Raw genomic sequence first — 12,588 nt, forward strand, 5'->3', positions numbered from 1 at the left:
AAAACTGTGTAATTTGTTTAAAAGGCGTTTTTGACCGACAAAATCTGAAGATGAACGTGATAAAACCAGACCTCTTAATCAGATATGTTTTCCTATTTTAACGTCTTTAACTTCCTTTTTCAGTCATCTTTTTATTCAGGAAGTTTCAGTTATATGCACTGTATTTTACAATTCAAATTCACATTAGATATCGGCTTATTTTTTACTGAATTAATGAGGTCTTTTACTAAAGTTATTTTAAACATATAGAATCCCAAGAAAACCGAGTAATTCCAACTGACTCCGATCAAATTGCAGAGTATTTTAACAATTAGAAATTTTAGACTTGAAACCATTTGCTAATGGAGCTTATGTCACTGTTAAACAAAATACATTATACGAGTGACAAGCCAGTCATCTGATAGACACCCGGTCGGCCTGATGTGGCAGAAGGGTTTATAACGTTTTTACTGATTCCGGATTTTAAGGAGTGCCTACCAAAATTTCGCAGGGGATCTTTTTTCTTTCTGACGAATTGCAGAATTCATTGAAAATAATTTCCATTATTCTTAAAAAAAACTTCCCATCCGGTTGGAGAGGGTAATCGTTTGAAATAGTTTTCTGAAATCTTCGCTGTATTTCTTTCACTTAAACTCGATCTTCTTATCTTATCGACATGAGATAAACTCGTTTCCTAACTAAGTAAATAAAAATTTGATGTGACTTGATTGAAAATAAGCTATAGCCGAGCGACGGAAGTTGTTGTATGGGAGACGTCGTCCTTAAAATTTCCAGCCTATTTAATAATTACTTGTTTACTATTCTCTTCATGACATCTACTAGTCACCTTAAAGATATCTTAAAGCATTTTTTTTTTCCAAAATTGCAAAGGAAAATCATAACTTTTAACCTCTAGGTTTTGGATTAGATATGGATTAGAGTCCTTGAGAGAAACAAAGAGGAGTGATCCATTAATTTTTTGGCAAGGTTAAATGAAGTTCCATTTCCTACAGCCTCTTAACTCAGTCTTCAAGTAAAGCGGTCCTGCCTATTTTTGACTTAAGTTTATACTTAACAACAGAACACCTAACTTTTACTGTTTGCTTTTTTTAAAATTAGATCAGATTGAAACATTTACAAAACTAATTTTAAAAAACGTTTCTTTATGACGCCCTTTGAAGACACAAATTAAAGCTTTCCTTACCTTGAGTTTTATTCTGTTCTTTCCTCCCTTTTTTTTAATTTTCTCACGTTGACCTTGCAAGTTCCACTCGCTCCGTATTTGCACACGTTCCGTCATACATCTCTTTTACATAGCATTTATGTCACTGACCCTTAATTATTACCCGCCGTGGTGATATCTATAATTTACCGACTCATATCATACCTTCTTGTGTAATATATCGTGACATGGAAATTGATGGAAATTAAAACCTAAAGATTAAATACTGCGCAATAATTACGCGCACGTCAAATCCAGGATAAGTTTTTAGCACAAAGTTAGTTTCTCAAATTGTAAAGTCCAATAAATTGCCGCAGTAGAAACTTGCGTGGTTAAACAGCAGAAAACAGTGACTCTCATTGACATATTAGCGGCATAATACACATGGATTCTAGGCTATTTTTCAAATTTGCATAATAATTAAATAGGAACGGAAAGAACTTTTAATATTTTTTCAATATCGCTATGAAAAAAACGTCGAGTATCCAATCTAAATGGCATATATTGAAAAGTGCTCAAGAAGAAAGTTTAACGTGCTTCCAGTAAAATTCTAGCTTCTATAAGGCAGTCAGATACGTGATTGTTGTTTGAATAGTTTCGTAATAACCAGTTTGCCAGATTCGATCTAAGAAAGAAGTTAATTAACAGTAAAACGCTTAAAAAATTTATTGAATTTCTTAAGTGCTATGGTGTATACATATAAACGAAGTTTACAACTTAACCAACAAAAATTCGAAAGCGTGACCAATGACCAACTTAACTATTTCTAACTTAGTTAACTTTCATCGCTAAAAATTTATGCTCATGACACAAAATTAATTCCTTTTAACGTAATACACTTTGCCACCTGCATGCCTAATTTGTTTTACAGAACAGTAAACATCTTGTTAAGTTTACGTCGAATCTTCATAATTTTCAGATCTTTCTTCTGCACATCCAAACTCTCATTTGCTTCTTTATTCCATGACCAGAGAGAGGATGTTTGCTTTTTCTACAATTTTTAATGTAAGTGAAAAATACCGAAAAGAAAGAAAATTGCGGGAAAGCAAGAAGGAATTCTCTCTACTAATCCCCTCAGGAAACATTAAATATTTTAATTCAAGCGGCGCCCCAGCTTTTATACTAATAGACAACCAAATAAATTTTTATCAAGTAGAATGTGATAACTGAAATGTGTGGATATTCTGACTCAATCACAAGATAACGAAGCTTGCTTCTTTCATTGCTCTTCTAGCTTCAATGACCTTGCCGGCCTTCAGAGAACACCTGCTGATTTCCAGCACGTACACATACGCCCTAGTTCTTGTTCAGAAGTGATATAACCTCTCCTTAAGTGAATATATTTAGCAATTTAAACAACGCGCACGTACTTAACACATACAGAGGCCTAGGAATAAAATAATTGGATGCCTCTACTCGGCCAAGGCAGAAGAATGTCGTTTTGACCGCAGTTCGGTACAGCCGCCCCTACCCTCACACAAAATAAACTCAGAATAAAATTCATTATAGCGTTACGTTTCATAGGGTGTGAAAGTTTCCCCTAGAAGGAGACCAATTCTACGCTGTTTGGTGTTTAGTGCTGTATGAACGTCCTAGATAGTTATTAACGGTGATGGTTAAAAATTAAACAATGTATCAGATGTTCAATTTTTGTCCAATGCTTCGGTTAGGGAAACTAACGTTCCTCCAGATGACCGGCAAAATCGTGCTTAAACCGCTTCGCAGGAAGACAAAAAAAGAACACCAAGTAACGTCATTTTCACTTTATTCAGTAATTTTACCCGATTTATTCTTTTTATTCAGTATTTTAAGTCTTAATATTTTTACCACAAACTCTCATATTACACTTGGGTTGCTTGTGGCGTCACAGGAAAAAAGGGACAGGGGTAGGGAATAGAGTGAAAAAACAATAATAATAAAATAAAGAGAAACGTTATTGTTACAGGAAAAAAAGCAGGCAAAGTTCCTGTGATTTCTCAATGTCTTTTGTCTACTTCGTGAAGTATAGAAAGAGATAAACTGAATGAATATAGTCTCGAAGTGGAAAGCTGGGTTTGGCGATTCCATTCCTCTTTCCCTTTTGTGAGTTCTACTTCGTTCGATGAACGAACTCAATCAAACTCAACCGAACCCTTTCGTTCTATTTTAAAAGTTCAAAAACCGAACCTTCGACGTGATACGCCGGGCAACTGAACTTGGCTTGGTCACAAAAATGGCAAAACAGCTGTTAACGGCTACAAACCGAAACCTCACTCTGATTAAGCCCGTCAGCGAAACAGCGCCGAATCCTTGTTCTGGATCACCACCTGTGTACCAGTGGTTTGAGTACGCGCCATGATTACCCTATTAAAAAATGTCATTGTCCATTAGCCAATCAAGATTAAAGGAAATTCGAAACGCACTTTCGGTAATTCGTTGAGTCCGTTGGGGCAACAGAACAAGGATATCGACGCTGCTTCGCAGACGTTACTTCCCGAGGTTAAATTAGGGACGTCAAGATCCGAGGACGGCGACGGCAGAGAAAACGTCGCTGAAAAAGTGAATTCGCTTCCTTTCAATCTTCATTGCGGTTACTCCAAGTCACTAACTTTGTCAAATGTAGGCGAACCCAGTTGAATTCCTAAGAACCGTATCCAAATTCAGAAAGAGAGAGGAAATTTCCTCGTCGCTATTGTACTTCCTCTGTACAACGTGAAATTAGGCATTTTCACGTCGTAGTCGTGCAATGACGGAAAGAAATGTACAAAAAAGCGTGATGCACGTGCAAAATTGTTGTTTTGGTTATCAAACCTATTGCTTTTGTGGTGTTCCCGTTGCAGTCGCCGTCGTCGGATCTTAAGGTCCGTAATTATGTCTGCGACGCAGGCTAGTTTATATCTTGTAACGCAGTACAATCAACTTTTTACAGTTTTCAACGTGTTTACCTTCGCTTGTGTCGGAATAGTTAACTTAGAGGGACGATTTCTCTAAGGGCTTTTTCCAATAACCAAAAAATTTCGGAAGCGTCGACTGAAAGGTTTATTTGGTGAAGAACGCGTTCTATTTGACCCAAGTTCCATTCCTTCTTCTCGCTCGCAAAAATTCAAGGTGGCGACAAAGAATAAACACCGTGAATACCCTGGAAATGGTGAACGTCAGCCTGAGAAAACAGCCGACATTTTGCGACCCCACCACTAGTTTCCTTGCGAAATGACTTCCGCTGACGACCGAGTGCAGAAATTCCATAATGATGACGCGCCGCTAACCAGATACGGACAGTGCTTTACGGATTGGCTGAAGAAAATTTCCCTCGCCGCAAACCTAGCATGCGTAGCAAGCGTTTCCGTGCGGTTTAGGAGCAAAGAACGAGGAACGAGAGTCAAATACCGCGCGAAAAATGGCGCAAGTAAAAGAGCGGGGAGGGTTTGGGGAAGAAAGGAAGGAAACGCTTGCAGACAAACCCCGGGATTTTGAAAACCGCCCACTTGGCCTGTCATGCCTGATTTCTCGCACCGACATTTGATACTGTCATCAGCTGTCATAATTGACCGATAAAACGTTTGGCTTTCAGTGGAGCGGAAATGAACTTCAGAAGACGCGTATGGGAACCCAATAACACAGGCTTTGGACATTTGTCTTTTTAATCCGCCTAACAGAACAGTCTGTAAATCACCATCTATTCAACATCCCTGAAAAAAAAAAACACTAACGAGCTGGGCCCAGCATGACACATTGGAGGAAACCATTGCATTCGACAACAAAAGAAAATCGCTTTTAGTTATTCAGATTAAATTAAAAGACCTGAAGCCCTTATTTAGTCGCAAGGAGAGCCTTACGTTTCAAAAGAGGTCCAGTCAAAGAAAATGTTCTTGCATTGGAGGGCAAATCTTGCGGACCAGAATAAACAACAACCACTGAAAACCTACCATACCTTCCTCTCAGTATGAAACAAACCTTTGATCGACACATGTCAACATTGTTCGACTAACTGAGCCAATCAGGCGCAGGTTTTCAAAATCGAGGGGTTTGTCTGAAAGCGTTTCCTTCCTTCCCCTGCCCCTCCCCCCACTTTCATTTTTCGGCTCTTGTTTCATTTCTCGCGCGGCCAAACTGAGAATCCCGTTCCGCGGTCTTTCTTTGTTCCGAAACCAAACGGAAACGCTTGCTACGCAGGCTACCGCAAACCCGCTGAGCTCACTTTCTGACACTGGCAGAGCGGTCAAATGTCTCTTGCAGTTTTTCTTCCATTCTTTTGTAGCGTTTCATCAACAAAGAAGAGTCAAAATTAACAGGAACTGAGATATACTAAACACCAACACAAAAAGAGCTCCAAAAGCCTGGCCAAGTTTCGTTCGAAATTGTTAGATTTTTTCTTTGAATTTGTATAGGTAATAGCATATTTGGAATAAATACCACGAGTGATAATTCAAAATTGTTATACGTAAGTTCTCGAGCCGGTAGACGAGTGAAATTTGAGACAATTTTGAAATATTACAAGTGGTATTTATGCCAAATATCACGTACAAATCAGGGTATTATTTGTTTATACAACTACCCACAAAAGGTTTGTAATTTTCATATGCAGTTATTTCAAATTAAGCTGAAATACTGCTGCTCTAAGCTAATCAAATAGCAGAAATTTTTCGTGTAGTAGTATCATGACTGAAATTTTTTGAGCCCTCAAATCAGAAGGGTGACGCCACTTTTCAAGAGTGGCACATTTTCACGAAATTGGATAGGACGTGGCGTTCCACACTAGTAAATCGGAATTTAAGACCACATGAATTGCTGAGTAAAGACAAGTCAGCTAGTTCGAGTTCGAATGGCGGACTTCATGTTTCAAAACTTTTTTTCACTGCTGCCTTAAACATAGGCATTCTACAGCTGTAAACGATAGGATTAACAAGTGAGTTGCCAAGGTATAGAATTGTAGCCATAAAAATTAGGACGTTGTTATCAGTAAACGGCTGTTTATCGTGAAAGGCTAGGACAGTGTAAGTAGCGGTTGCTGGAAGCCAAAGTCCAATGGACAAACCGACGGCAAGAAATAATGTTCTAGATAAATTAACGTTCTGTTTGAAGCTTTTTCGGTAATGGGCTTCGAATGTATGATTTGTGCTTCTTAACCGTTTCCTTATTGCCAGATATGCCACTATTATCAGGCAAAGTGAAATTAGAATCACTGTGTTTGCGAGTAAATATGAAGGCAATCTGCCGTCTTTGCCAGCGAGATGAAGTGATGTTAAAGGCATCATTGTCAAGCACACGGCTCCTATCCAGACCAAAACTATACTGATGATGTAGTTTCGAGCGCTTGCTACTCTGTGACGAAACGGCCAAAGAACGGCGTAAGCTCGCTCCAAAGCAATCAAAACCAGGGACAGGAGCGAAACACTCGCAAACAGCGCACCCAATATCCCTAAAGGACTCCCAGAAAACGCTCTTTCGTGAATAGCTGCATGTATCAGTTCTGTTGCTCCCACGAGTGAATCGGCAAAAGCGAGATTGAGTAACAGATAGCACGCCCGCTTTAGTAAAACTCGCTGTTTCCAAAACACCAACACGGTAACGACATTTCCAATGCAGACGAGTGAAGATTCGACAATAATAACCCACGAAAGCAGTCTTTCTGTGTTTAACATCTTCAGAAAGTGAAGGAAGACAGTTTAGGGTTTATGTGTGTCCTTCAAATGCGCCACACCTGAATTTAAATAACGCCGGACGATAAATCGAGGCTTTAAGTCGACTCCTCTTCGAGTTTTAATGATTTGTTTTCAATAATTACTGTTTGCATTGTTCACTGATATCCTGTGTTAAAACAAACTCAATAAATCCTTGCTGAAAAACCCTGTTTAGAAAAAAAGCAAATCATCAATTGATAATGAATGAGTTTTCCAGGAACATGAATAGCAAGACAACTGCCAAAATAAATGAACATGATTGATTAACAGCTTGACTTAAATCGCAAAATTTATTGGGACCTCCTAACAGGCAGTCAGTCAATTCGAAAACTTATTAAGTTTCTTTGTCGCATCCGGAGATGATTTCTCTCCTTTGGAAGTGTAATAAAAAGACACACGAAAATTTTCTTCATATTCTTGCCTGCAGGCTCAGGTTCTCGTTACCATTACAACCGTGACAAAAAAAGCACGAAAAAAAAGACGATTATACTTTGGAGGAATTCGAAGGCTAAAAAAATCTACTTAAATCTTTAGGTTGTCGGGAATCAAAAGGTGGTTATTATAATCTGTTCAGAAAAAAATAATTTGTAAATTCAGAAACACTGAAAAGGAAATTGAAAAAAAAGATCAGGCTGAGACAAACCAACTATATTGAAAGATGTGCTGTTGGAAACGTAATGCGTGCACTGTTTATTTTCTGTGCCACAATATTAACAAGCAAAAAGTAATTACGTTCTGGAAACAGATTTTTATATTTATATACTATACATTATTGATGAAATTTTAAGGGTTATATTCTCCTCCTTGTCTACACAAAACGTACTGAGGTAATAATCAAGATATTAATCCAAATAAATTTCTTCACGTTATGCTCCTGAACTGACTGCCACCCACACAAAAAAAAAATAAGTACGTACATAGTTATAAAGGTTTACTGTATATCTAGTTCTGTGGGGATTATTTTCAAACTACTACTTCTTTATTATTTATTTTGAATTGCATATTAACTCAGTTATACTTTAGGAACGCTATCATGGCCTTTAAATGCCTTACTTCCCGCGTGCCGGAGTACCTTTCCTCCCAGTTCATTTAGCGACGAGAAATAAGCTGGCGTGCCACGAGAAGTTCGCAGATGCTGAACATTCCACTTTTCAAGTCAGCTAATCAGTCATCAGAGGACGTTTTATTATAGAATAGTCAGTATCTGGACCTCCATGGATAGCCATTTTGAAACTTTTGAATCAGTATCTGCCTTTAATTATAAGTTCAATTATAAACGCAAACTGGTCAAGGATTTTATAGATTCTTAAGTTTTTATCATTTCATTTAAATTTTAGTGTGAATATTCTTATTAGAGTTTTTAATTACAAGCTTTTAAATTTATCAATACATTATACTTCTGATAAATATTATTGTAAATAAATAAGCGTCCTCGAAGTAGGTTTTTTTTTATTGTAGTAAATTATTATCTTTTTTGTTGTATGAAATTAATTGAATTATTGCCTTTGAAAAGCCTCCATGAGGATAGTCAATAAAGTATGCATGTATGTATATTTATTTCTTTGAAAGCTCCGATCTCCTGCAAGACAAATATAACTGTTATCGAGTCCATAACCTCAAATGTGGAAGATGAAACAAAGTGTGTTTTCATTGATTTAACTACTTGCCCAGCTCCCCTCAAAACCACTACCCCTACCCCATTATGGTCTATTCTGTGGCCAATTATAGACCCCATGGCATCTTAGTCACTTTTGGAAAATACGTTTTCAACGAAAAGTTAGTTCGTAGTATGGTACAAATGTTTAAACAGTAAACCGTTCAGTAATTTTTATATTTATTTCTCAATAAATTGTACATTCAAAGTTTATATTTTCTCTAGTAGCCAAACAACTGAGACCCTCTAGTTTCAGTGGACGATTGCGTGTCACCGACACAACGCCAAAGCTTGGCCGAACCGGGAGAGCGGCGAAAGAAGGAGATTTTTTGCTCTAGTACAATTTTCACTATTATTTTTAGACCTCCAAAGCAGATGTTTAAGTTTCTTTTGTAAACTATATTATCTGTGAAATTATAAGTTACTACTTTTTCAATAAGGATATTAATTTTAATTAAAAATCTGAAAGTGCAAACCAGGAAGTAACGTTATGAAGCCCGTCAGACTCCTTTGTTATATTTTTTTAGTTTTTGTGGACTTGAAGGTGCACAAAATCCAATGGCATTCCTATTATTTTTATCTCACTGTCCAATAAAACGTTGCCTTAATTTATTCTGTCACAATTTGTGAACAACAAAGGAAAAGAATTGCGCACCGTCACTGGGAACTCCCAACATAAACTGCAGCTTGGTCGTTTTAATCTTTGATGTTTGCCGTCGTTCATAAAACCAGTCTTCTCTTCTAACTATGCCCTATCTAGCAAAAAAAAAAGTTTCGAAGAGGTCTTTGAAATCTTTATCTTTTATATTCTCCAATAACAAAAGTTTCTCTTTTGCAATACGATGTAGACCTTTTATAGCCTTTTATGAGGCACGACACTGAGTACGTCGTAAAAAGGTCAACAAAATACTGCTGCCCATTAAATAGCATACTGTGAAAGAAAGCCACTAGCCTTTTTGGTCTAACTCTCTTAAAACTCTTAACATACTTAGCGCAACACCATGTTCTTACTGAGTCTGAACCTGTCGAAGAATAACCTGACTCATTATAATATAAGGCAATGCTTATCAATATCACCACCAGAACTAAAAGAGGTACCTCAGTCCAATCAAATATGAAGTCGCTGAAAGCAGAAGAGCTTTGATCAAGGAAGAAGAGTTTTCCCACTTCCCACTTCCTTATGAACTTCCTTATCACTGCTCTAAATATAGGCATTTTAAAGATGTACATAATAGAATTTACGAGCGAGTTGCCTGAGTGTAGAATTATGACTGGCATATAAATGTCATTCGACCATACATTGTAAAAGAGGACGATAATACATAACCAATAGAGTACTAAAGTGTGACGTCATAAAAATGAAATTTCTGAAATTATGGGATTTGTGAGGATATTCTGAAAGAACAATGTCCAAGAGGCCTACTTGCCAAAAATGAGCATTTGGGGGCAAATTGTCTCTGAGATCGTAGCCCAGTTATGCTTACAAAACTCCATACAAACCCTTCTAAATTTTTTTTGGGTCTAAATTTTTTTGGGATTTTGGCAAGTAGGCCTCTTGGACATTGTTCTTTCAGAATATCCTGACAAATTCCATAATTTCAGAAATTTCATTTTTATGACGTCATCACTTTAGTTCTCTATACAGGAAGCCAAAGTCCGAACAACAATCCGATTACAAGGAATATGGTTCTTGACAACCTGACGTTCTGTTCGACTGTTTTCCGATTGTGCGCTTCTAGTGCAACTGCAGGATTTGTATCTCTTAATCGTTTTCTGATTTTTAAGTAAGTCACTTAGATCAGGCAAAGCGAAATGAATTTTGTCCCGCTTACGATTAGAGTTGAAGTCAAAGCCCCTACCTTGTTGGTATACGTTTCCAACAAAAACAAGGTCATTAAACCAAGCCCAATTGTCCAGACTGTGATAATACTGATGATATAAAAATTATATTGAACTGCTTGCTACTCTGTGACGAAAAGGCCAGCGAATAGCAAAAGCACGTTCTAGGGAAATAATCAGGAGACTGAGTAACGAAAAGATTGAGAAAAGGACAGAAAGACTTGCCCAGATGTTTATAGTTACGACAATCCTGCCATGTCGAATGGTCGTCAATGCATGCTGTATTCATCAGTTCTGTTAGACCAACAAGTAGATCAGTCACAGCGAGGTTAAATAACAGAAAATAGGCTCGTTTGAGAAAACGTATCCGACCCCAGAAAACGAAAACGGCGAAAGAGTTTCCGATAATGATAACTGTCGTTTCGATTGTCATGATAACACTATATACCAAGGCTAATGTGGACTGCATTTCTGTCTCGGAGGCAAAAAACGGCGCTGCAATAATGAGATACCAGTAATTGACAATATTGCAAGTCAAAAAAAAAACGTTTTAGTTGACTACTTGACATCGACACATCGCCAAAGCTTTGCATACCTGGAAGGGCAGCGAAAGAAGCAAATGCTTTGCTCTAGTAAAATTTTTACTGTTATTTTAAGACCTGCGAAGCAGATGTTCAAGTGTCTTTTGTGAACTCTATTCTCTGTGAAAAAATAAGTTACTACGTTTATAATGAGGATAGCAATTTTAATTAAAAATCTGAAACTGCGAACCAGGACTAAAGTAAATCAATATAACAATAAAGTTTTGACCCTATCTATAGTTGAAAGAGTTGAATGTTTATGATCTGCCACCCTCCTTTGTTACGTTTTTGTGGACTTGACGGTGCACAAAATCCAATAGCATTCTTGATTCTTTATCCTACCAACCAATAAACAACCAGTGAACAAGAAAAAAAAAAACACCAAGTAACGTCATTTTCACTTTATTCAGTAATTTTACCCGTTTGATTCTATTTACTCAGTATTTTAAGTCTTAATATTTTTACCACAAACTCTCATATTACACTTGGGTTGCCTGTGGTGTCACAGGAAAAAAGGGACAGGGGTAGGGAATAGAGTGAAAAAACAATAATAATAAAATAAAGAGAAACGTTATTGTTACAGGAAAAAAAGCAGGCAAAGTTCCTGTGATTCCTCAATGTCTTTTGTCTACGTCGTGAATTATGGAAAGAGATAAGAAACTGAATGAATATAGTCTCGAAGTGGAAAGCTGGGTTTGGCGATTCCATTCCTCTTTTCCTTTTGTGAGTTCTACTTCGTTCGATGAACGAACTCAATCAAACTCAACCGAACCCTTTCGTTCTATTTTAAAAGTTCAAAAACCGAACCTTCGATGTGATACGCCGGGCAATTGAACTTGGCTTGGTCACAATAATGGCAAAACAGCTGTTAACGGCTACAACCCGAAACCTCACTCTGGTTAAGCCCGTCAGCGAAACAGCGCCGAAATCTTTGTTCTGAATCACCACCTGTGTACCAGTGGTTTAATTGAGTACGCGCCATGATTGGCCTATTAAAAATGTCATTGTCCATTAGCCAATCAAGATTAAAGGAAATTCGAAACGCACTTCCGGTAATTCTTTGAGTCCGTTGAGGGAACAGAACAAGGATATCGACGCTATTCTCACTGGGAGCCGTTATACGCAAGCGCTCCCTGTGCCCTTGGGACCCGTGCATTTCCGGCGCATCTGTGGATCCGCGGAGAACTCGTTGTGCATATATTTGTGAGTTTAGTATAAATTGACCTGTTTTCACGCTGTTTGTTGCTCTCTTCGTTAAAACGGACACTAGACAACTAGTTTGTCCCCCCACCCACCTCCCCGCAGCTATGGCACACTCTGGCGCCTTACCTCCCGCTCCTTCCCGTTTGCCTCTTCCCATAACTCATCTCTTGGGCGTTTGCGAGTGGGGGCTCCCAGTGAGAATCTATTACTGCTTCGCAGACGTTTCTTCCCGAGCTTAAATTATGTCTGCGACGCAGGCTAGTTTATGTCTTGCAAAGTAGTACAATCAACTTTTTACAGTTTTTAATGTGTTTACCTTTTGGCTTGTGTCGGAATAGTTAGCTTAAAATGGAGATTTCTCTAAGGGCTTATTCCAATAACCAAAAAATTTCGGAAGCGTCGACTGAAAGGTTTATTTGGTGAAGAACGCGTTCTATTTGACCCAAGTTC

General features: G+C 37.9%; 2 protein-coding genes across 2 annotated transcripts in view; both read right to left on the reverse strand.

Annotated features, from left to right (window-relative positions):
* Nucleotides 1–1,271, reverse strand: part of LOC140932398 (polycystin-1-like protein 2) — a 35,020-nt gene extending 33,749 nt beyond the window's left edge. The window contains exon 1 of the mRNA XM_073382010.1: nt 1,184–1,271. The gene's annotated coding sequence lies outside the window, so the exon portion shown is untranslated. The remainder of the gene's footprint in view (nt 1–1,183) is intronic.
* Nucleotides 1,272–6,012: 4,741 nt separating this feature from the next.
* LOC140932399 (adenosine receptor A3-like) lies at nt 6,013–11,179 on the reverse strand. Its single transcript, XM_073382011.1, has 3 exons — nt 10,580–11,179; nt 9,527–9,537; nt 6,013–6,822 (listed from the first exon to the last, which is right to left on the reverse strand). Exons 1-3 carry the CDS (start codon nt 10,821–10,823, stop codon nt 6,013–6,015), a joined length of 1,065 nt encoding a protein of 354 aa, XP_073238112.1. The 5' UTR covers nt 10,824–11,179.
* Between the last annotated feature and the right edge of the window lie 1,409 nt (nt 11,180–12,588).

This window comes from Porites lutea, chromosome 3 (genome assembly GCF_958299795.1).
Source record: "Porites lutea chromosome 3, jaPorLute2.1, whole genome shotgun sequence".
In the NCBI taxonomy this organism is placed as follows: Eukaryota; Metazoa; Cnidaria; class Anthozoa; order Scleractinia; family Poritidae; genus Porites; species Porites lutea.

Bases quoted from the DNA above. Each gene is read 5' to 3' on its own strand.
- LOC140932399 (XM_073382011.1), bottom strand. From the start codon at position 10,823: ATGCAGTCCACATTAGCCTTGGTATATAGTGTTATCATGACAATCGAA.